The sequence below is a fragment of the Perognathus longimembris genome, chromosome 6, assembly GCF_023159225.1.
Source record: "Perognathus longimembris pacificus isolate PPM17 chromosome 6, ASM2315922v1, whole genome shotgun sequence".
In the NCBI taxonomy this organism is placed as follows: Eukaryota; Metazoa; Chordata; class Mammalia; order Rodentia; family Heteromyidae; genus Perognathus; species Perognathus longimembris.
Window position 1 is genome coordinate 26569789 of NC_063166.1, and position 25946 is coordinate 26595734.

The following is a 25946-nucleotide window of genomic DNA, read 5'->3' on the forward strand; positions in this document are numbered from 1 at the left end:
TTCCTTCATCTTGGCCGTGTAAGTACAAAACTCCACGGCTAAGGTTGCTAGTAAGAGGTGATGGATGAATGAGTGGCTTTGAAATGACAGTGATCAAGGACTACAGAGGTATAAAATACCTTTATCATACCATTTTATATTCATGCCCCAGGTTTTACATTCTCAGATTTGGCCTCCTAATATCTACGAGTACCCTAATCTGGTAACAAAAGCTCTGAAAGTTGAGCCATTAAATGTACTATGAAAGCGCTGCTCCCAAAACAAGGTGTAAGAGAGCCACATTTTGCCTTCCTCGGGACTGGTGTAGTTAATCAGTAAAACCCAGGCAGGGCAGCCTGCTGACCAGGGACTTTTCACCAGGACTCAGAAGGGCAGCGGAACCATTAGTGGTTTTAAGGACAAAAGTGTAATGAATATGCAAATCGTGGCAGAACAGAGCTCAATATAGCTCCCCAGTGCCAAGGGATCCTCGCCGCCCCAGCTCTAAGCGATCGGGGGCGTGACCAAATGGTGGGTGGGACCATTGTGGGGGCGTGGCTAACGTGGGACCGAGCGCCGCCCGCGGCGCGCGCGCCCAGCAGGAAGAGGCGGGCCCACGCTGCCGCCCACGCGCGCTCCCGCCATCAATTCCCGGCCTGGGCCGCGCGCGGGCGGCATGAGCGCGCGCCCGGGCCTGTGACCGGCTCGGGGATGGACTACGGCTCTGTCACCGGCGAGAGGCCGAAGCTCCTGCTAGGCCGTCGTCGGCTTCAGTTCTTTCTGCCCGCCGGCTGTTGCGGAAGCCCAGGCGCCCGCGGAGCGGCGGCCCGGCGTGGCCTCTCCCCGTTCCCCGGCGGGCTGGGGGCGCTGCGGCCCCGCGCCCGGGCGGCCCGCGGTGGCGCGTCACGTGCCTCCCCGCTGCTCCTCCTCCTCCTCGTGCCTCGCCCAAGGCCCGGGCCCGCCGTGACTCCGACCGGGCGCGGCAGCGCGTGGAGATGTCCGCCGGTTTTGGCGGGCGCGGCCGGCGCCCTGCACTTGGGCCCGGGCCCGGCGGCCGTCCTCGCTTCGTCCAGGAGAGGTGAGGGCCGGGGACGGTGGCGAGGGCGCGGGGCGGGGCGGGGGTGGGGCCTCGCGAAGGAGGGCCCGGGGACCCTGAGGGCGGGTCATCCGGGGTCACCGGCGGTCACTTGCCTCCACCTGCCTTCTCAGGGGCTGGGATGTGGGTTCCTGAGGACAGCCGAGCCCCGGGCTCCAGGTGCCAGGCCTTCCCCTGCGAGCGGGAGGGTTGACCGCACCAGTCTCCCGGGATGACTGCACTTGGGTGCTGGGCTTTTTGTATGTTGGAGGGTTAAAGTTCTGGGGAACCTAAGCGTTGTTTTCTGACCACTGGATTGCATACTCTTCTTCCATTTATTCATGGGGCACTAGGGCCTGTTCCTGCCTGGCACTTTCTAGATTAGTCAAGGAAGTCTTTAACCTCTGGGTCTTCACCGGAACAGAGGAGATGGAGTAAGTGTGTGTGTGTGTGTGTGTGTGTGTGTGTGTGTGTGACTTTCGTATGCTATTATACTTCCTGCGTATGTAATTTTACATGTATACAATTTGATTAATGTTATAGGAAGATTTAGAGGGGGGTGAGTGCAATGGGTCTCCGATTGTGAATTTAAATGGGATAGGCAGAATTCATTTATTTGGCTAAATACTTGGTGAGGGAGATTTTTGCCTTGCAACAGATTAGAAAAGCAAACAGGCTCAAATTTGTTACAAGTATTTTGGGGGAGGTGGGGTGCCTGTAACTGGGACTTGAACTCAAGGCCAGGGCATTCTCGCTTAACTTTTTGCCCAAGGCTGGCACTTTACCACTTTAGCTACGGCTCCATTTTTTTTAATTTTTGCTGATGAATTGAAAAGAGTGTCATGGACTTTTTTCGCCGGGTTTGGCTTTGAAAGGCCATTTTCTGATCTCAGCCTCCAGAGTAGCTGGGAGTACCTTGCTCCAAGCAGTCTGCTGATGAAAACCTCATTTGGAAACTGGAGGTGTGGTTTCAGTGATAATGTACCAGCTGTGAGACAAAAAAGAAGACATAGAGCTCAAAGCTGTGAGTTCAAGCCCTGGTACTAGCACACACAAAAAATGTGTGTGTGTGAGTGTGAGTTAACCTTGTTTGGCTAATCAGCAAGCATGCTCATCAGGTATCATTTTGAGTAATTGATACATGCCCATTCATAGTGATCAGTAACCAAATTTTTCTTTTCCTGTTTTACTCAACCGAAGTGCTCCATTTTGGTTGCAGCTAGAATTTAATAATACCATGGGCTGAGGCAAAAGTGTGGTAGAGTTAACAAAGTGGAGGAACTTTCAAACACAGCTGGGAGAGTAGTGAATGCATTATATATATGTATATATATATATATAAAATATATGTATGTCCTGTGGGAATTAGGAGTTAGAGATAAATTTAGTCCGTGTTTTGTCTGCTGCTGGGCTTTTGACAAGCTGATAACTTTGTTTCCTCTTATAATTTGAAATTGTGAGATCAAAGAAGTGTTTCTTTCTCATTGGTCAGCAAGCTGTTGTCTTAGCATGGAAGATTTCATTCTTCAGTTCTAAAATGAATATGGCCAGGTAGAAAACATTGGAAGGGTGGCTTATTCCTGTATTCCTAGCTACTCAAGAGGCTGAGATCTGAAGATCACAGTTCAAAGTTAGCCTAGACAGGAAAGTCCAGAAAGTCTCTAACCACCAGAAAACCAGAAGTGGAGCTGTGGCTCAAAGTGGTAGAGTGCTGTCCTTGAGCAGAAAATCTCAGGGACAGTGCTCAGGCACCAAGTTAAAGCTACACAATCAACCAACACACACACACACACACACACACACACACATGAAGGAAGCAGGGATGCCCTTGAGCCATCAACAAATTAGCATTTTATTCTTTCATTTTCAGCCTAGTACTGAGTATACTTGGTATATTTGGTTTTTCATCTGTAAAGGCTGACATTGGGTCTCTTTTGTACTTGTAGGTTTTTAATACCCTTTGATATGTAGAATTTGCTCCTGGAGAATTACAGAGTACTGTCTCATATAACTCCATTTACTTGCTTCCTGATTATCTCTGGGAATTCAGAGTACTATTGTGTCCTCCAGTATTGTTCTTTGATAGAAGGCAAAATGACATTCTCTTCACGCAGCAGTAAAAAGAGTGCCAGGTGGGAAGTGGCCAGCCCTTTTCCCTACTTTTCCAGAGACTGTGTTTCTTTGAAATAAGCTTGCTGTTTATTTCTGGTTTTTGTTTGCTTTGGGAAAGAAAATATAATCCGTAGTGACAAAGCCAGCTGTAGGTCTTGCTTGGAAAATAATTATGTAATTATTTTTGTTTGGTTTTATGAGTGTGAACAGAAGTGAGGAGGGAGTTTAAATCATTTGAATGGTTATTTTATTATTAGAAACAAGGAATTAGTGACTGGAATGACCCTTGCCACTTGACAAGGCCAGAGTGACTCATGTTTTCAAAGTTCCTGATCTGTGGGACAGTCCCACAGAGATCTATTATGGGTGAAATGGCTTTAGCCACTTGGAAAGTACTTTTCAGTTATTCACTTCCAGGTTTCTAGCACTCCATCTCTTCTATGCTGAGCTGGCTTTAAGGGCTAGAGGTAAATAATAAAGAAAGAGGCAAGCCTATTTATGTGAAAAGAGAAGACGAGGTGAAGAAGAAAAGGGATCAACTTCAAAATGTCTTTCTAGACAGTCTCATAATCCAGGACTTAGAAATCATTACAGTTTATTTACAATTCTTAAAGAGATGTATTCCTGCTTTGCTATATATCATTGTGTCTGCTAGATGCTAAAGATCAAAAATGAGTAATAGCCAAGTGGAGGTGTGGCTCTCTGGTCAGGAACAAGAGCAACAAAAAAGCCTAGAGACTCGAGGTTCTCAATTCAAGGCTATCCCAGAAAAAAATAAAATAAAAATTTTAAATGAGTAAATCTAGCTGCTTCTGTGCATCTTGGACTCATAGTTGGTACAGACATGGAAATAAAGTAGTGAGTGTTATGATAGAGTTACCTGTACTGAGTTGAGAATACAGGAGAGAGCAATAAAAGCTGCTCCCTTACCTGGGTGGAGGAAATAGAACCATAATCTATGGCACATAATGTGTGCCTAGTAAACTACCCACATAAATTCACTAGGGTGTCAGTAATGCTAAAAAAAAAAAAAAAAAATGTAAGTTGGGAAAGGGGAGTAAACCCATGCTTAACCCATCCAAGGGTTGCTAGAAAGCTGAAGGATGCAGGTGAGCTACGTCAGGAAGGGCTTTGTGTACCTGGGAAAGGAACTGGTGGTGGTTTGAAGCTAAGAGCCTCTTTTTAACCTTTAAATACTGATCATTGCACGTTTTGCCAGCAAGTAGTGTGGAGGGAAATATCATTGCACCTCTTGCACTTAACCTTGATGCTGACCATGACCACAATTGCTCTCCTCTTCCCAAATTAGCAATGGTTTGGCACTGACTACCTTAGGCCGCAGAAAAGCATCAGATCTGAGGTGTCTTACTATGTCATATGTGTGCAAACAGGTTTTGTAAAGAGAATTTGAGAGTGAAGGATTGAGAGTGGTAGTTAGTTAGCAGAAGTGTATTTCTAGTAATCAGGAGGCCTTGCTGAAGAAACTTTTGGTTTTTGAATTAATAGATCTCTTCTCTCTCCAGTCTCTTCCAGGTTGGTGTTTGTTTTGTGCTAACCCTGAAGCTTAAACTCTAGGCCTGGGTGCTATCCCTGTGTTTTCTTGCTTAAGGCTCACACTCTACCAATTGAGCCACAGCTCCATTTCCTGCTTTTTTTGGTGGCTAATTGGAGCTAAGAGTCTCAGGGGCTTTTCTGGCCCAGGATGGCTTCAAACTGTGATCCTCAAATTTCAGCCTCCTAAGTAGCTTGCATTACAGGTGCAAGCCACTAGTGCCTGGCAACAAGATAAAAAATGCAAAACAAACAGCACCACCAACAACCAAAAAACATATTTCCATTTGCTGGAGATAGGTTTTTAACAGGTAGATTTTATTGTTTGGGCTTGGTTTTAATTGTGTTAAGTAGTTAAAGAGGTTACAGTTCCATAAGTCAGGTTATGAATACAATATATTTTGATCAGTGTTATGCCTTCCATCGTGGTTAATTGGAGATAAGAGTCTTACACACTTTTCTACCTTGCCTGGCTTCAAACTAGGATCCTCAGCCTTGTGAGTAGTTGGGATTGCAGGTGTGAGCCATCAGTACCAGACCCTGATTCCTGGTGTTCATTTGTTAAACAGTCAATTGTTCAGAGGAATTAAACTATTGGGATTCCTCCCTGAAGTATACCATCCTATCATTTGTGTATCTATTCATAAAACCCTATATATGTTATCATGTAAGTTTATATTTTAGATCTAGCTTCCACGTATGAGAGAAAACATGCATCATTTGTATCTCTAAGCCTGACTTACTTCACTTAAAATATTTTTTCTAAGTCCATCCATTTCCCACAAATTACATAATATTAGTCTTTCCGATAGGTGAGTAAAATTCCATTGTGTATGTGTGCGTGTGTGTGCGCGCGCGCGCGCGCGCGTGTGTGTGTGTGTATCACATGTTCTTGATCCACTCATCCATTGTGGAGTATCTGTGCAGTTTCTGTAACTTGACTATCGTGAATAGTGCAGCAGTGAACATGGATTTGCAAGTGTCTTTACCATATCCTGACTTGTAATATTCTGGATAGATGCCCAACAGTATAATAGGGTTCCTGCCCCCCTGTATCCCTGCCAGCATTTGTTGGTGTTCTTATTCTTGATGCTAGCCAATCTTACTGGGGTAAAATGGAATCCCAATTCTCAAGGTTGTTTTGATTTGCATTTCCTTTATGGCCAAGGATGCTGAGCATTTCCTCATGTGTTTACTGGACAGGTTTCAAGTCTGATGTTGAGGTCTTTGATCCATTTTGAGTTCATAACAGTGCAAGGTGATCGGTCCAATTTCAATCTTCTATGTATGATTGTCCAGTTTTCCCAAAACCATTTGTTGAAGAGATTGTCTTTTTTTTTTCCCCCAACAGAAATTTTTGGGTCCCTTTGTCAAATATAAGATGACTGTATGTCTATGGGTCCATTCCTAAGTTTTTAAATCTATTGTATTGGTCATTAGGCTTTGTGTGTATATGCATGCCCATCCTGGGGCTTGAACTTTGGGCCAGGGCAATGTTCCTGAGCACTAGTTCAAGACTAGTGCTCTAGCACTTTGAACCACTGCTCCACTTCTAGCTTTTTTGATGATTAATGGGAGATAAGAGTCCCAGAGGGCTGGGGATATGGCCTAGTGGCAAGAGTGCCTGCCTCATATACATGAGGCCCTGGGTTCGATTCCCCAGCACCACATATACAGAAAATGACCAGAAGTGGCGCTGTGGCTCAAGTGGCAGAGTGCTAGCCTTGAGCAAAAAGAAGCCAGGGACAGTGCTCAGGCCCTGAGTCCAAGCCCCAGGACAGGCCAAAAAAAAAAAAAGAGTCTCAGAGACTTTTCTTGCCCTGGCTAGCTTCAAACAGTGATCCTCTCAGCCTCCTGAGAAGGATTGCAGACATGAGCCACTGGCACCCACTCAGAGCTATTTTTATGCCAGTACCAACTGTTTTTGTTATTATAAAGTTTGAAGTCTGGAATTGTGATATCGGTAGCATTGCTTAGTATTTGTCCAGATTTGCTTTGGCTATTTGGGGTCTTTTGTGGTTCTGTATGAATTTTTGAATTGTTTTCTCTAAGTTAGTAAAGAATGACATTGAAATTTTGATGGGTATTACATTGAGTCTGTAGTAGGCCACTTTCACTGTACTAGTCTATCCATGAACATGAGCGGTAACTTTCTGGTCTCTTTGAGTCCTTTCTTCAGAGCTTTATAATTTTTGTGATAGAAGTTTTTCACTTGGTTAGGTTCATTCCTGGATTTTATAAAGGCTATTGTAAATAGAATAGGTAGAATTTTACTATCCTTTGATATACTGAATTTTTACCAGAAGAATTACAGATTACTGTCTAACAGAGCTGGATTTTCTTGCTTCTTGGTTATCAAGGATCTGATAATCTGTTAAAGAAGGCTGATTTGAGAGTGGTACCAGGTCTAAAAGTGGCACCAGGCCATGGAAAAAATAGAAAAGTAAGGACGAATACCTACCAAGATTTTTGTATAGTTAAGTTTATTAAATTTAAATGAAAGTTCTTGCTGAATGCCACTGTCTTACACCTGTAATCCTAATTACTCAAGAGGCTGAGAGCTGAGGATTGCAGTTCAAAGCCAGCCCAGACAGGAAAATCAATGAAACTCCAATTAACCACTAATTGTCTCCAATTAACCACCAAAAAGCTGGAAATGGAACTGTGGCTCAAGTGGTAGAGCCAGCCTTGGGCATAAAAGCCCTGGTACAGCACTCAGGCTCTAGGACAGGCACACACACACACATACACATACACACACACACACACACACACACGAAAATTCTTTGGACTGTCCATTTTTTTCCTTCTTAGTGTTAAAGTACTTTTTTTTAACTAAAAAGCTATTAATGTCCTATTTTATTTTGTCATAGGGCTTGGCACTCTGGGCCTAGGCACTGTCCCTGAGCTCTTCAGCTCAAGGATAGCGCCCTACCACTTTGAGCCACAGCGTCACTTCCAGTTTTTTGGTGGATAATTGGAGATAAAAGTCTCACAGACTTTTCTGCCCAGGCCAGCTTTGAATCTTGATCCTCAGATCTCAGCCTCCTGAGCAGCTACAATTACAGGTGTGAGCCATCTGTGCTCAGCTTAATGTCCTTTCTTAACAAAATGGTTAACAACCCAAATATTGTTTAAAAAATTATTTTAGTAATTCCTGAAATTAAAAACACAGGAAGCCAATACAATGAACTATATTACTTCCCACGTTGGAACAAGAAATTTACAGAATTGTCTGGATCTGTTGATTTGCATGAAAATTTATAGTAAAGATTGTTTGAACATATTTCTCCAAAAGATAGGCTTTTACAAAGAGTACACAATAAAACTATAGAGAAGTATCTTTTGTGGGTGTAGATACAAAAAAAATAGAAGTGAAGCTATGGGTCAAATGGTAAAGCTAGTCTTGAGCAAAAAAGATCAAGGATAGTGCCTAAGCCCTGAGTTCAAGCCCCAGACCTGGTAAGCACATGCACGTGTACACACACACACACACACACACACACACACACACACATAACTAGCAAACTGAATCTATTAACATAAAACAAAGTATTACATACCATGCTCAAATGGGTATCCCAACAATGTTGAGTTCATTTAATATCTGAACATCAGTTTAATATATCATATTAATAAGATGAAGAACTCAGGCTTGCATAGTTATCTCAACCAACAAGGAATGTTTGTCACAATTCAACCCCTTTCAAGATTAATAAAAGTAACCATAACTCATAAATGTAATCCTAGCACTCAAGAGTGGAAGGCAAGTTCAAGACCAGAATGAGGAAATAAAATGGGAATACCAGGGAATTTAACCTGATAAAGAACTATCTACAAGAATCCTTACAGCTAACATTTAATGAAAAAGAGAACTTTCCTTTTAAGATCAAGAATAAGAGATGAGCTGCATTTGTTCTTCTATTCAGTAGTGTGCTCAAAAGGTCTCACCAAGACAGACAAGAAGATAAAACAGAAGTCACCCAGTCTGGAAAGGAGACATAAAACTATCACTGTTCTCAAATACTAAGACTTTGACTATAGAAAATGCTAAGGAATTCATTATTTTACAACAAGTTCAGCAAGATGCAAGATAAGTATACAAAGTCAGTTACATATTTGTACATTAACTGCACACAATCCAAAAAAAGAAAGAAAATACCATTTGCAGTAACATCAAAAATAGAATATTTAGCAATAAATTTAACAGAAGAGCATAAACGATACATTCAGAAAAATATAATACATTGTTGCTTTGTACCTAAATCAATAGAAAGACCAGGTCTATTTCCCTGATTAATTAGTATTGTTAAGATGGCAATATCATCAACATTCATTCCAAAGTAGATTTATAACTTAAACACAGACTGCCTCAAAATCTCAGCAGACTTCTTTGCAGAAATTGGCAGCACAAGAACCTATATCATGCAAAAGAACAGTCGTGAAAAAAAGCAGTGTAAGACTCACTTCCTGATGTTAAAATTTAAAGCTTACAAGTAAGAAAGTGTGCCACTGACATTGGGCAGGCATAGAGATCTCTGGAATCCAGTGGATAGCCCAGAAAGATATGTCATACAATCCACTGCTTTTCAACCAGAATGACAAGTCTGTGCAGTACAGGATGGGTCTGGGACAACTGGACATATACAGGCAGAATAATGAAGCTACTTCATATCTTATACAAAAATTAACTCAAAATGGGTCAAGGACTTGAGTGAATAAAATATGATGTAAATTGTCGTGTATTTGAATTAGACAGTAGATTCTTAAATGACACCAAGAGCCAAAGCAACAAAAGGAAAAACAGATAATGTGCCTCATCAAAACTAGCATGCTTCAAAAGATGCTATAAGTTTAATTAAAAAAGCAAACACAGAGAGGAGGAAGATGGCGCTGCCACAGTAGGGAGGCACCCCAACTCGCTCCAACTGAATAGTGAGCTGGGAACTCCAGCACCCAACACCCCATCAAGAACCTAGCAAAACCAGCAGCCAGAAGCAATAGAGAAATGCAGGAAACAAGAAAGAACAAAAAAAGAGCCTATAACCTGCACAGAGCCGGAAAATCTCCGGGGTACCCTCCCTCCACCCGCCGACCCTGGCCCGAATAGGGCCAGGCTGGGAAAGGGGACCTGGCGCCAACAAACCCACTGCCGAAAAGTCACGCCAGGAGCACAGAGTCCAGACATCAGGACTCCACGTACCCCAGGGGGAAAGCAGCGGACCAATCGAGACAGAAGGCGGTGACAAGAGGCGCGGGACTGCAGGGCCGGTGGGGGAACCGGGCAGTGCAGAAGGGGACAGCCGGGGCCGCACCACCAAACGGCTGATCGCCACACCCCAGCACCACAGTCCCGAAGGGCCAACAGCAGCGCGGGACATACACACAATCCGGGACTCATTACTCCCTCCCCAAACGGGAGACCAGCTATCAGAGACCCAAACCCTACAAAGAAGCTAGAGCTCCCTCCCTCCCCCTCCCCACCCCGAGGGAACAAAGAACCCCCATATCAGGTGGCAAAAGATCCCTTCAGACTCTGGGAGGACACAGGAGCTAGCAGCAGCGGAGCAGCTCCAAGACAGCAGAGGAACCTGCACCAGCCACACCGGCCCCGCCCCCTTCCCAACAGGGGCCCAGGGACGGGTAGGCATTGGAAGCCCCACCTGAGGCACCTGGGCCTCCTGGACTTTTTTTTTTTTTTGCCAGTCCTGGGCCTTGGACTCAGGGCCTGAGCACTGTCCCTGGCTTCTTTTTGCTCAAGGCTAGCACTCTGCCACTTGAGCCACAGCGCCACTTCTGGCCATTTTCTGTATATGTGGTGCTGGGGAATTGAACCCAGGGTCTCATGTATACGAGGCAAGCACTCTTGCCACTAGGCCATATCCCCAGCCCCCCTCCTGGACTTTTTAAACAAAAGTCACAGGCGCGCTTGTGGGCAATACCAACCCAGCAGGGACACCTGGGCCCAATCACACACCCCCCTTGCAGTGGAAGCGCAGTCTGTAGGCGCCAACCCGCGCCCGGGCACTTGATCCCACTGGGGCCCACACATACTGCCCCCCACAGCAAACTCGCAGGAGGGCACAAGCACACCCCAACAACCTGGGGTTCGCTCTGGTAGGTGTACCCCGCACAGGTGGGCAGGCCCCCCCCCCCAGTGGCAGCGCCCGCTCTGATAGGCGCACCCGCACAGGAGGGCAGAGCCCACTCAAATTGGCAAATTTCACACAAGTGGGTAGTCTGCCCCTCAACAACACCGGCCCCGGAGCAATCCACACAGGAGGGCGAACCGCCTGAGATGTGAGCTCCCCTGACCAAGATACCGAGTGGAAAAGAAGAGAAAAGCCTCCACACCACGCTGAATCAGCGATGAGCAAACCCTCACCAGGGGCACACTAGGGTCAGCACAACACAGCAGCAAGATACTATCCCGCAGAGAAAGACACAGAACCTACCCACCCCCAAGTGCAGTGAGGGTAACCACCTCTGCAGCAACCAACACGGTCACGCTCACCCATTGGGCAGTAAGGTTCAACAGCCAAACTCAAACCCAGAGCCAGGACACAAACAAGTCTCCCACTGACGGACCAGCAGGAACCAGCACAAAGCCAAACCAGGGAAGCTACCTACAGATCTCCAGATGCACAAATCACAAAAAAAATAAATTTCATCAAAGGGCAAGCACTCACATTAAAAGAATGTAAACAGAGCAGGTGAATAACCTCACGATGAAACTAAAACAACTGGAGAAACAAGAAATGATCGAATCTAAAATGACTAGGAGGAGAGAGATCACAAAGATTAAAGAAGAGATAAGTCTGATTGAAAATAGAAAGACCATTCAACAAATAAATAAGACTAAAAGCTGGTTCTTTGAGAAAATAAATAAAATTGACAGACCCCTCGCAAGACTTACAAAAAAAAGAAGAGAAGAGACTCATATACGTAAAATCAGGGACTCCACCGGAAAAATAACAAGTACACACAATATTCAAACAATCATAAGGAACTATTTCCAGAACCTCTACTCACTAAAAAACAATTTTACAGAAATGGATCAATTCTTAGAGAAGTATACATTGCCCAAACTGAACCAAGAAGAAATAAATCAACTAAATAAACCAATAACTTACAGCAAGATACAGGGGGTAATCAAGAACCTCCCAACAAAGAAAAGCCCAGGCCCAGATGGATTTACCAACGAATTCTATAAAACCTTTAGTGAGGAACTAATACCAATACTCCTCAAACTCTTCCATGAAATAAAAACAGAGGGAGAAATCCCAAACTCATTCTATGAAGCTAATATCATACTCATTCCCAAACCAGGCAAAGACCTAACAAAAAAAGAGAACTACAGACCAATATCACTAATGAACACAGACACAAAGTTCCTCAATAAAGTATTAGTAACAGGATCCAGAAACTGATCAAGAAAATTATACATCATGACCAAGTAGGCTTCATCCCACGGTCACAAGGATGGTTCAACATCCATAAATCAATCAATGTAATTCACCACATAAACAGAACTAAAATCAAGAATCACATTGTTATCTCAGTTGATGCCCAAAAAGCCTTTGACAAAATACAACATCCATACTTATTAAAAGCTCTGGAGAGAAGAGGAATAGATGGAACATTCCTCAAAACAATAAAAGCCATATACAACAGACCAACTGCTAACATCATATTAAATGGAGAGAAACTTAAATCATTCCTCCTAAACTCAGGAACAAGACAAAAATGTCCACTCTCCCTACTTCTTTTCAACATAGTGCTGGAATCCCTAGCCATAGCAATAAGGCAAGAGGAGGACATCAAAGGGATCCACATCGGCAAGGAAGAAATCAAGCTATCCCTATTCGCAGACGACATGATCTTATATCTGAAAGACCCAAAAAACTCAGTCCCCAAACTCCTACACTTAATAAACCATTTTGGCAAAGTAGCAGGATACAAAATCAATCCACAAAAGTCAGCAGCTTTTCTGTACACCAGCAATGTACAAGCAGAAAAGGAAATTATGGAAACAATTCCACTTACAGTAGCAAAAAAAAAAAAAGTACCTAGGGATCAACCTAACCAAGGATGTGACGGACCTATTTAATGAGAACTATAAAAATCTAATAAGGGAAATCAAAGAAGACACAAGGAGATGGAAAGACCTCCTATGCTCATGGCTAGGCAGAATCAATATAGTGAAAATGGCCATATTGCCCAAATTGTTATACAAATTCAATGCAATCCCTATCAAAATCCCAGTCACATTCTTCACTGAAATAGAGAAAGCAATCCATAAATTCATCTGGAATAGCAAAAGACCTAGAATAGCCAAAGCAATTCTAGGCAAAAAAAAGCAGTGCAGGAGGTATCACAATACCAGACTTCAAGCTCTACTATAGGGCCATCGTAACAAAAACAGCCTGGTATTGGTATAAAAACAAACCGGAAGACCAGTGGATCAGAATTGAAGACCCAGAAATAAAACCGCACTCTTACAGTCAGCTGATATTCGACAAAGGCGCTAAAGACATACAATGGAATAAACATAGCCTCTTCAACTACTGGTGCTGGGAGAACTGGGCAGCCATATGCAGAAAACTCAAAGTAGACCCAAGCCTATCACCATGCACCAAGATCAACTCAAAATGGATCAAGGACCCCAATATCAGACCTGAATCCTTGAAACTACTGAAGGACAGAGTAGGAAAGACGCTAGAACTTATAGGCACAGGAAGGAACTTCCTGAATAGAGTCCCAGGGGCACAACAAATAGGGGAGAGACTCGACAAATGGGACTACTACAAATTAAAAAGTTTCTGCATAGCTAAGGACATAGCCACCAAAATAGAAAGACAGCCAACCATATGGGAAAGGATCTTTACCAGCACAGCAATAGACCAAGGCCTAATATCTGTCATCTACAGAGAACTCAAAAAACTAAGCCCCTTCAAACCCAGTGAACCAATTAGGAAATGGGCAAAGGAGCTAAAGAGAGACTTCACAAGAGAAGAGATAAAAATGGCAAAGAAACATATGAGGAAATGTTCAACATCCCTGGTAGTAAAGGAAATGCAAATAAAAACAACCCTGAGATACCATCTCACTCCAGTTAGAATGGCCTATACTCTGAACTCAGGCAACAGCAAATGCTGGAGGGGGTGCGGGGAAAGAGGAACCCTTCTCCATTGTTGGTGGGAGTGCAAACTAGTACAACCACTTTGGAGAACAGTATGGAGGTTTCTCAAAAAGCTCAGTATAGACCTACCCCATGACCCAGCCATATCACTCCTGAACAGCAGGTCCCAAGATATCAAAAAGACATTTGCACTTCCATGTTTATCGCGGCACAATTCACAATAGCCAAAATATGGAATCAACCCAGATGCCCCTCCACAGATGAATGGATCCAAAAAATATGGTACCTATACACAATGGAATACTACATAGCGATTAGGAATGGTGAAATATTGTTATTCACAGGGAAATGGTCAGAACTTGAACAAATAATGTTGAGCGAGACAAGCCTAGAACACAGAAAACAAAGGGGCATGATCTCCCTGATATATAACTGTTAAGATGGGGTGACGGAGAGACAGTAGAGACCAGGTCTGTGAAACCAAAAACTGCTTGTCAAATGGTATTTCCCACAGGAATTGGGTCAGCGACCCAACATTATGTAACTAAAACCAAACAACTACTCACTATATAAAGGTCAAAAATTGACCTCTCAGTGGAATACAATAGCTCAAAAGCTAAGTATGTACGTTCATATAAGACTACTGTCGACATATTGTCTGATATCGACATTACATTTAAAGCCCTAGGCGAATTTTCTTTGGCGTAGGCCACGTGGCTACTGTATGTGTTCTTGGTACATTGTGTATTGTATATATGTCTACCTGACCTAGGGAAGGGAGGAAAGAAAAACAGGGTATAAGATATCACAAGAAATGTACACACTGCCCTACTATTAACTGTACCCTTTTTGCACAACACCTTGTCAAAAAATTTTTGTTTAATTAATAAATAAATTACAAAAAAAAAAAGCAAACACAGGGCTGGGAATGTGGCTTAGTGGTAGAGTGCTTGCCTTCCATGCATGAAGCCCTGGCTTTGATTCCTCAGTACCACATACACAGAAAAAGCCAGAAGTGGGCGCTGTGGCTCAAGTGGTAGAGTGCTAGCCTTTAGCAAAAAGAAGCCAGGGACAGTGCTCAGGCCCTTAGCCCAAGCCCTAGGATTGGCAAAAAAAAACCCACAAAAGCAAACACAGCCCACTGAATGGGAAAAGGTATTTAAAAATTATCATCTGTTAATGAACTTGCATCTAGAATATATGTAGACCTCTTTTAGTTGAGTACTAAAAAATGTTAAAACATAATAGGCAAAAGACTTGAGTAGACATTTTTTCCAAAGAAGATATAAAAGTATTCAATAAGAACATGACAACATGTCCAACATCCTTAGCAATCTGAGGAACACAAATCAAAACCACTATGAAGTTGAAGATAATTAGAATTAAATAGCAAGTTGTAGTGAGAATGTGGAGAATAAAGACCCATTTCCTCTGCTAGTGGAAACATAGAGTAGGGCAGCCATTTGGGGGGATTCCCGCCTGGCAGTTCCTGTAAGAGTTCTGCATGGTCCCCATAGGATCCAGCAGTTCCTCTCTTATATATATACTCAAGAGAATTGGACACATCCACGGTGAAAGGATATTTCCCTGCCATCCCAGGGGACCATGTGGAAATAGTCACAGACAGGAGAAGAAAGTTCATAAGGAGGTTTATTAGTGGGGCCATATCTCCCACAGGAGAGGTAGCAATATGGCGTCTGTACCTCATCCAGGTGGCAGCTTCTCTGGGGCTAAAGGGGAAGTAGGTAGGTCTTAATAGTGAGTAGGAGTGGCCCCATTCGGTATGGCTAATGGGAGGAGCTGAGGACCTGAGGCAGGGGAAATGCTAATACGGAATTCTCACAATAGCCTAGACCTGAAAACAGCCCATGCAATTCAACTAAAAGGCAGAAGAACAAAATTTGTTTTAATCATAAAGTGGAATATTAATCAGCAACAGAGATAACTGGCATTTTCTATAACATGGATGTTCCTTAACAATATGTGAAGTAAATAAAGCCAGTCCCAAAAGTTGCACATTGTATGATTCTAGTTATACAAAATCTCCAGAGTAAGCAGACAGTAGAGATAGGAAATAGATTAGGGGTTGTGTAGTGCACTAATAAGGAGAATGATGACTGAAATAGTTTTATTTTGGGCGAAAAAAAGTATTTCAAAGTTGATTATGGTATTAATTGCACAACTGTGTAAGTATACTGAAAACTCATGTTACACTTGAAATTATTGACTTGTAGAGAGTGTGAATTATTTCTCATTTAAAAGGTTAAATTATCTAAATGAACTCCAGGAAATGGACACAAAATGGCTTTTTTATGTTTTTTTAAAAAGGTATTTAAAGGCCAGATGCAATGGCTTGTGTCCATAATCCCACCATTCAGGAAGCAGAAGCAGAAAAGACTGTACAACACTGACTGTCTAGGCCAACTAGAGCAAAAAGTTAGGAAAGTTCCAGCTACTAAGGAGGCCATAGGTAGGAGGATTGTGGTCTGATGCAAGTGCTGGGCAAAAACTCAAAAAATAGCTGGGAGCATGGTCCACATAGTAGAGTCCTTGACTAGCAAGATCCTGAGTTCAAACTCCCATACCATCATCAGGGATGGATAGATAGGTAGAGAGAGAGAGAGAGATTACATACTAGATAGGCTTTCAGGGTATTAAGGAAAATCTCAGGGTGCTAAGTTGCTTTTCTGTAGCTCTAAGCCTGTTTTGGATTTCCTTTCCTTTCCCTTCCAGAGCTAAGCCTGTCTGCTGGGTGCCTGCAGCTGGAACACAAAAGTAAAGATTTCACCTCTGCTGGGACTAAGAAGCTATACTTTGATACTCATGCTCTAGTGTGCCTCCTGGAAGAAAATGGTAATTCTCCCTGGGGGCCCTATTGTACTCATTTATTTCCTGTGTTTCTCGACATTTAGATCTATAAGCAATTTTTATTTTTTTTTGGCCAGTCCTGGGGCTTGGCCTTGGCCTTGGCCTGAGCACTGTCCCTGGCTTCTTTTTGCTCAAGGCTAGCATACTCTGCCATTTGAGACACAGCGCCACTTCTGACGCTGTATATGTGGTGCTGGGGAATTGAACCCAGGGCCTCATGTATAGGAGGCAAGCACTCTTGCCACTAGGCCATATCCCCAGCCCTACAAGCAGTTTTGATCAGTGTTCTCTCTCTCTCTCTCTCTCTCTCTCTCTCTCTCTCTCTCTCTCTCTCTCTCTCTCTCTCTCTCTCTCTCTCTCTCTCTCTCTCCCTCTCTTTCTCTCTCCCTCTCTCTCTCTCTCTCTCCCTCTCCCTCTCTCTCTCTCTCCCTCCCTCCCTCTCTCCCCCTCCCCCTCCCCCTCCCCCTCCCCCTTCCCACCTGGGCCCTGTCCCTGAACATTTTTTACTGGAGGTAAGAGTCACAGATTTACCTGCTCAGGCTGGCTTAGAACCTCAAATCTCAGATCTCAGCCTCCTAAATTAGCTAGAATTCCAGACCTGAGCTACCAGTGCCCTGCTTGCTTGATCAGTATCTCTGTTGAAGCCTTTTTTTTTTTTTTTTTTTTTGGCCAGTCCTGGGGCTTGGATTCAGGGCCTGAGCACTGTTTCTGGCTTCTTTTTGCTCAAAGCTAGCACACTACCACTTGAGCCACAATGCGACTTTCAGCCTTTTCTGTTTATATGGTGCTGAGAAATCAAACCCAGGGCACCGCTAAGCCTCATTCCCAGCCCTGAAGTCTTCATTTCTGTTGAAGGACATTTTTGCTTCATCAATACAAGAAGACTTTCACACATTTTTCTCATTGTCAGAGTAAACCGAGTTCTTACAACAATACTGTAGAAGTAGAGTGTCAGATAAAAATTTGGACACAAGTCAGAAAAACTCAAGAATGATTCCTGTGACAACAGCATCTGAAGTACAGAAGTTACAATGCCATCACTGTATGTCCTGTGTGCTTTTCAAGCTTTATGAGATGGAAATGTTGCCGAGTAGCCATTACTGGTCATTAACCCCTCTCCTTGCTCACAGTATTGCCCACTGCTACTGAAAGGACATCTGGAATGGAGGGACTTCGCATACTGAGACTCAGACACATTTATCACTTTGAGTTAAGATCAGAATTTCAAATGAACCTAGGTTATGCCTTTGAAACATAAGTATATCTGGTTTTACTCCACTGAGTAGTTGTTTACCCAGTTGTACTTGCTTGAATTTGAACCACTACCTTCACTCTCAGCAGATGTGCTTTTCACCCTTAAGAAAGAGCACTGAGATGAGTCACTGCCAGGCTCCATTTCTAGCCACTTCTTTTCCTTCTAGTTGCTTAGCTGCAGAAGCCCTTTCCCCACTCTTGATTCCTATTTGTTCTATACTGTGGTCCACTTGAGAATCACAAATCCTTTGATTTAATTAAATGAATCAATGTACATAGTGTACTATCAAATGCCATATAGTAATTTAGATAGCTTCTCTTGCCAAACTTGGAACATTAGACCTTTTTCACCAAAACTTCTCTCTCTTTTTTTTTTTTTTTTGCCATCCTGGGGCTTGAACTTAGGACCTGGGTGCTATCCCTGAGCCTCTTTATGCTCAAGGCTAGCACTCTCCCACTTGAGCCACAGTGCTACTTCCAGCTTTTTTTAGTTTATTGATGATAAGAGTCTCACGGGGACTTTTTCTGCCTGGGCTGGCTTTGAACCATGATCTTCAGATCTCAGCCTCCTGAATAGCTAGGACTATAGGAATGAGCCACTGGTGTCTGGTTCAACAAAACTTTTTTCAGTGCAAATATAAGACATGGGAATGACAAGGAACATGTGAAGCTACTGATTGGCAGAGATGTTCCTACTTTCCTTAATTTCAAACCTTTACCCGTGGGTGTTTGTGTAAGCAGACATGATCGCAAGACCCTCAGCAGTATCCACAGTGCTCAGGAGCCTTCTTTACCCACGCTGGGTAAAAGGTGGGTGTCTGATAACTAGAGTATCATGAGACCAGGAAAGATTGTTCAAGGAATATTCTGTCCTTCGTCCAGAGCTTGGTCTCCCGATTGACAAACTTCCTGTTAGAGCTTCCCAATTCTGGTATGTCTTTTTCTCTCATTCCTGCAAATGATTCCTCTGTGTAGCCTGATGCAGATTTTCAGGCTGTTTTATGCCCAGATTTGGAGTCCCCAAAGACCACCAAGGAGCCAATTCTGATGCAAATGCACTAGAGTCTTTATTGCAACCTCAGCCTGGACTCTCAACCATCACTGATGCAGTGGATTTGGATTGAGAGCCCCAAACCTCAGATTGGCAGCGTTTTTATTGTGATTACTGCAGGGGACAGGGTATTTTTCAACTTGGCAGATACTTGATTGGATGGCATTTAGCAAGCAAGTCTAGCCCTATTTCTATTGGCTATCCACCCTTTCAGTTACCTATTTTGGCTTTTTTTTTTTTTTTTTTTTTTTTTTGGCCAGTCCTTGTGCATGGACTCAGGGCCTGAGCACTGTCCCTGGCTTCTTTTTTGCTCAAGGCTAGCACTCTACCACTTGAGCCACAGTGCCACCTCTGGCCATTTTCTGTATATGTGGTGCTGGAGAATTGAACCCAGGACTTCATGTATAAGAGGCAAGCACTCTTGCCACTAGGCCATATCCCCAGCCCCCTATTTTGGCTTTGATATCAGGAACTGGTCTTGGTATCAGGAACTGAGAGCAGGTGGTGACATAGCACTGATGCAGGGGGTAGAGCAAGTCACAAATGGGTTAAGCAAGCCTTTAAAGAAGCAGAATTCTGCAGTCAGGCTGACCTAGTACTAACTTTATTTTAACAGTTGCTACCATGTGTTCCCATTACCACTAAGCAAGCTTGAGCGGGCTAAAAACAATCCAGTACTCAATCATAAGTAAACCAACCCAACAGTTACCATGGCATTTCTACTACTATTATGGTTATTTCTATAGTCTATGACTGTGATCATTTTTTACTGTCCGTTACCATGGTTGCTACCTAGGTACAGAGGGGAACAAGGGCTCCCTATATTTTTAGATGTCAGACTACAAGAATCTTATCTCACAGGTGGGGGTGCAGCCTTCTAGCATGGAGTCATCACCAGGGTTTAGAAGCTATTATAATTTTAACGCTAAAACTTATATTTAGTCTCTCAGGTTCTCAGGTTAGCCCTTACAGCTGGACTCTTGGTTTGTCTTACTTCTTCTGCTCCTCCAGGTGGTTACAAACTCTGTGGCTTTGGAGTTTGTTTTGTCTTCAGCATTAGTTCTTTATCCATTTCGTTTTTTCCCCCTTTTCTAGTAATTGCCAAGCCTAATTATGTTTAACTATGAACTCTACTTAATAAAGTTTTAAATTTTTTCTATTTTAAAAAAATTTAACTGTGTGCTTGTGGCTCATGCCTGTAACCCTAGCTACTCAGGAGGCTGAGATCTGAGGATCTCAGTTCAAAGCCAGCCCAGGCAGAAAAGTTAGTGAGGTTCTTTTCTCCAATTAACTACCAAAAAGCTGGAAATGGAGCTGTGGCTCAAACTGGTAGAGCACTAACTTTGAGCACAAAGCTCAGAAATAGCACCCAGGTCCTGAGTTTAAGTCCCAGGACCAGCACCAAAAAAAAGTTTGAAGACATGTATATTTTTTAAAGATTAAAGTTACAAAGAAAACAAATCCAGAACCCAACACTCCATAGCTAAACCATGATTTGGTGGACCCACTTCTGGGTATGTTCTGTAATAGCACAAGGCAAGCCTTCTGAGGAATTAAAGACTGGAATAAGAGGATGGGAGAGGGGCCTATACTATTAATCTGTGAGTTCACTTTTCTTGTAATCATAGTCCCATGCTTAATCTCAATTGTACTGATTACAACTTGGTGCAGATACACTAAAAATGAAGTGCTCATGTAACAAAAAAAGACTGATGTTGACATTTAAGTAGTGACATTGCTGGATGAACTGCTGAATATTCAGTTCATCTGTTGTTGAGTCTGAGCCTCTTGTCACTGTGTCATCTGTTGAGAAAGGCCAACTTCTCTTCTCAATTTTGGACCCCCCAGACTGTAATAGGAGATACTAGAAGGACAACAATATAAAACTGACTCGTCACTTAAGATTAAACTAATAGCTAGATTTTAATATTTATAGTCAGTGATCTGATTTATGAAAAATAAAATAAGCACATTTTTTATCTACTAGCATGCATTTTAAAACTAAAAAAACAAGCCAGGCATCAGTAGCTCATGCCCGTAATCCTACTCAGGAAGCTGAGATCTGATCATCACAGTTTGAAGCCAGCCCAGGCAGAAAAGTCTATGAGACTCTCAGTTAACCACCAAAAAGCTGGGAGTGGAGCTGTGGCTCAAGTGTTAAGAGTGCTAGCTTTGAGCAGAAAACCTCAGGGACAGCCCCTAGGCACTGAGTTCAAGCCTCAAGAAAGGAAAAAAATTAAACTCTCCAATGTAGAAAATACAAACAAATATAAAGAAAACAAGGGCTGAGATCTACCTCAGTGTTAGAACACTTGCCTGGCATCAACAGGTCCTGGGTTCAATCCCAACACTGCCCAAAGATTAAAAAAAAAGAAGAAGAAGAAAATGAAAATGACCATCTTTAAGTTGCTAAACTAATAATTGTATCTGTAATCTTGAGTCTTTTTCTCCCTGACATTGAATTGCAGGCCCTTCCTATGACGTCAGCCATTCTCTGGTTAGGTGTCACAGCAGTTTCTGACAGATGTGCAGCGGGTAGAGATCATCCATTAGCCAGGCCACCCCTTTTTATGTGGGAAACACTCAGATGTTTGATACTACCTCAATTTCAGATAGAGACATCGTCTCCTTACCTTCCATTTACACCTTGCCTTCCTTTTGCTTTTGAATCCAGACTTTCACAGGAATATACACTTTTTTTTCTGACAACTGCAGTTATTGTGAATCTAATTGTCTTTATTTGTGTGCTTGCGTAGGATTTACTACTCAACAAGCAGAAATCATTGTGTCTGCATTGGTCAAGATTATGGATGCCAACATGGATATCATCTATAAAGATATGGTCACCAAAATGCAGCAGGTCAGCTCTGAAATATGAAAGCAGTGTGTTATTTGTAGTAAGTGTCAGTGTAATTAGCTGAATAATGATGGTTTACAACTGTAATTAATCCCAGCTACTTGGGAGGTAGAGATGGGAAGATCATAGTTGGAGACCAACTCAGGCCAAAAAAAAAACAAAAAAGTAGTTAGCAAGAACTCCCAAGTAAGCAGGAAACAGGAAGTTCATGGTCCAAGTCTGACGCTAGGCAAAAAGTAAAAAAACCTTACCTGAAAAGCAAAAAGAGCTTGCTTGAGTCATACCTCAGGTGGTGGACTGCTTGCCTTGCAAGTACAAGGCCCTGAGTTCAAACTCTAGATATCACCAAAAAAGAAATAAGAAATATATATACTAAATTAATGTAGTTGAGAGGAAAAATAATTACAGTAGTACTAGAATATTTATTCAGAGCTGTTTTGTCCACTATTGTAGGTAAAACTCATTGTGCTTAGCTGTAGGAAATTGAAGTAAAGGGTGACATTGTCTAGAAGAGAAATGTATACATTACCTGAATTGTGAAATGGTAATCTCTCTGTACAATACCTTAATAATAACAATAATATATTTTAAAAGAACTCATTGTGTTTGATAGCCTACTGTGTTTGAAAAGCGTTTATCAGTCGAGAGCTTTAATAAATGTAGCTGTAGCCAGAAGTGTGGTGTTACAGTGTCATGTTCTTGAATCCACAGATGACCTTCTCCCTAACTGTATGTAGTTCACTTGGTATTGCTACTGTTGTGTGTTTTCTACTTGTCTTCTCGTGTTGGAATGGAGGGTGACCTTTCTGACCTTCTTCTAGCTTCTTATTAAGATAGTGGCAGATGGGAGCCACATGAGGTGGATTTGGGCTGAAGTGGAATATGTTTTCGTTCTTTTCCTAGGAAATCACTCTTCAGCAAATAATGTCCAAGATTGCCAATGTGAAAAAGGATATGATTATTTTGGAAAAGAGTGAGTTTTCAGCCCTCAGAGCCGAAAATGAGGTAAAACTACAGAGTACTCATAAGATTTCTTTAAATTCATTGAGTTACATGTACATAGGAGCACACAAGTAAGTGTCCACCATGGAGAATTTTCAGGTACACTGCTGATCAGGTCAGGACATATGAGCGCCAACCCCCAGAGGGCTGCTTGTGTCCCTTCTAGTTCCTCCTCCCACAGGAAGCCATCCTTGACTACTTTGGGCTATTCTGGAGCTTTACTAATGGCAGTGAATGGTGTGCCTTGTAACAAGAGGTCTTCCTTTTTTATTGTCTGGTGTAGCACTCCTGTGCTGCAGCCTTCCCCTGGGATGTGTGTTACCATTGTTCCCAGTTTCAGCTTGTTATGAAGAGATGGTGCTACAAAATATCCCTTTCTCTCCTTTTAAGAACTCTCTTTGCATCTCATTCTTGTTTTCAGCCTTATTTAGACTCCCAAAGGGAGCTGTTTATTGGATGTTGAACTCTCAAAGTCACCTTTGAAGTCAGCAGTTGAGGACAATGTTAGTTGAAAGAAAAACTCAAGGAAGTGTGAAGGAAAGCAGGTTCATTGAAGGGGCAGTGTGTTCATCATTTTATGTAATTTTCAAGATTAATTAAAACTCATCTTATGGTCTTCCTGTGCATTGTACAGCTATTGTTAGCTTTGTGCTCTGAATATAGTCATGTTTGTGGGAAGGGAGGAGGTCAAAATCTTGTGCATAAATTAATGTTGTAATATTTGCTTGTTGCCAAGTTTTCTAGCTTTCCTCTTTCTAAATATATCCTTATTTCTTTTTAATGTGTTTTTAGAAAATAAAACTTGAGCTACACCAGCTAAAACAACAAGTAGTGGTAAGCTTCTCCTTGTTTGCAAGCTTGTTTGTAGTTTTATAAAGTAATAAAGTGTCAAAAAGACATGTTCTTTAAAACAATTCTGTGTGGAATGATTGTGTAATATGCCTCAAAAGTACACATTGGAGCACAGCCAATAAGTGAACTACCAGTGTCTATCCAAATTTATTAAGAAAATAGTATTCTAGGAGGAATGATGTCCTTTTCCCCCCCTCCCCTTTCTCCCTAGGGCCTTATTGTGTACACCAAGCTTGTCTCAAACTCATGATCCTCCCTGCCTCAGTCTCCCAAATGTTGGGATTACAGGTGTGCACTAGCAAGCCTGGCTAAATTGTTTTTAAATTAATATTGTTCTAAAGTAGCCAAATAGAGACTGACTATAGAGAATTGTGTATGGTTTTTCAATGTTTACCAGGCCAATAGTTTGGTTTGGTTTGGTTTTTTTGGTGCTAGTACTGGAGCTTGATCTCAGGGCCTAGGTATTGTCCCTGAACTTCTTTTGCTCATGGCTAGCTGTATCTCTTGAGCCACAGCTTCACTTTCAGATTTTTTGGTAGTTAATTGGAGATAAGAGTCTAACAGATTTTCCCACCTGGGCTATCTTCAAACCTTGATGCTCAGCTCTCAGCCTCCTCTGTAACTAGGATTACAAGTGTGAGTCACATGCACCTGACTTGATTTTTTTTATTAAGTAGAAAGGACATAGATGTTATAAAAGATTTTGATAAGCTCTAAATAGATAATTTTATTTAAACCATAATTTAATATTTGAGCCCATCTTTGCTTTCCAAGTGGTCTCAAAAACTGCTTTATTACGTCAGTTCCTCAAGGGTGATTGTGTGGAGAGTCTTGCGGTTGATAGCAATGATACTCCATCTGGGCTGGATTAAGCACCAGCGGGGAGACCCAGAGACAGAGCTGACTTCACTTGTAGCTTATCCCCAGCCCCCTGACATCATCAGGCCTCATCCCCATTTTCTTCACTGGGCTGGCTCTCTTAGAGAGAGGCAGCAAGTGGTCCCAAACTTGTTGGATTTCTTACTCAGGATTTCTCTCTGTTATTTGCCCTCTGACCAGGATGAAGTGATCAAAGTCCGTACAGATACCAAGTTAGACTTCAACCTAGAAAAAAGCAGAGTGAAAGAATTGGTATGTGCCTTTATTAACAGTAGATTATGAATTAATTTCTTCTCAGCATGGAATGTTTAGTTATAAATACTATTAAAATTTTACCCATTTATTGATCTTAGACACTATTTCAAAGTCTTAATTCTGTTTTGGATTAGGGTTTGAATTTGATGCCTTCCAAAGGAAGAGTAAAATTGAATTTTTTGGTTAATTCAAGAAGGCCCCTTGGGTTGGGAATGTGGCTTAGTGGTAGAGTGCTTGCCTAGAATGCATGAAGCCCTGGGTTTGATTCCTCAGTACCACATACACAGAAAAAGCTGGAAGTGGCACTGTCGCTCAACTGGTAGAGGGCTAGCCTAGAGCAAAAGAAGCTCAGGGACAACTCTCAGGCCCTGAGTTCAAGCCCCAGGACTGGGAAAAGAAGAAAAGAAAGTTCCTTTCTTATTTTTGGCATAATGAGGAATTGGCCATTTGGAGCAGTTTTCATCAGTACTAGCTGGCTATACAAGTGGGAAAGAGTACTTGTACCTGTTCATTATTTTATCATTTCTCACAATTTGCCTTCAATCAAAGTGTGCAAATGATAGTAAAGATAGAGCTAAGGCTCAGACAAGTATGTAATTGTATTGTGACCTGCTGTAGACTTGAAGAGTTACATTTAGCTTCATTATACAGAATAATTATTAAGTCCACTTTGTAGTCTGATAGTATTTTTCAACCATGAAGATTAACCAGGTAGCATTTTAAACATTTAGTGATCATCAGCATATATTTAGTATATAGAAGAGAAATCCTTAGCTTTTTCCACAGGAAAATACTGTGTTTTTTATTTGATTTATGAAGATTATTATGTGCAGGTTGCTAACAAGGCTGAGAAGAAATACATCTAGGAGACTGGGAAGTGGAGGACATACATATAAAGTAGAGCCAGTGGTTTTCTGTGGTTTGCCAGCCTAGCCGGGAACATACTCATGTAATCCCACGTGTAGATTGCTCTGTAGTGACACACTGTGCACCTTGGGTGAGGGTAGACAGGCACTGAGGAGGAGGGCTTCTCATTTTTCCCGTCAATAAATAATATAAATTTATTTTA

At 42.4% G+C, this 25946-nt stretch overlaps 1 protein-coding gene across 2 annotated transcripts in view; it reads left to right on the forward strand.

Annotated features, from left to right (window-relative positions):
* The first annotated feature begins 621 nt into the window (after nt 1–621).
* Mcur1 (mitochondrial calcium uniporter regulator 1) overlaps nt 622–25946 on the forward strand; it is a 33368-nt gene continuing 8043 nt past the window's right edge. Inside the window, exons 1-6 of one of the 2 annotated variants that reach the window (XM_048348445.1) lie at nt 622–1057; nt 16593–16712; nt 21789–21892; nt 22793–22894; nt 23684–23725; nt 24803–24874. In XM_048348445.1, coding sequence (XP_048204402.1) covers nt 691–1057; nt 16593–16712; nt 21789–21892; nt 22793–22894; nt 23684–23725; nt 24803–24874 — 807 coding nt within the window. In that variant the 5' untranslated portion in view covers nt 622–690. The remainder of the gene's footprint in view (nt 1058–16592; nt 16713–21788; nt 21893–22792; nt 22895–23683; nt 23726–24802; nt 24875–25946) is intronic. The other variant, XM_048348444.1, reaches the window with a different exon arrangement.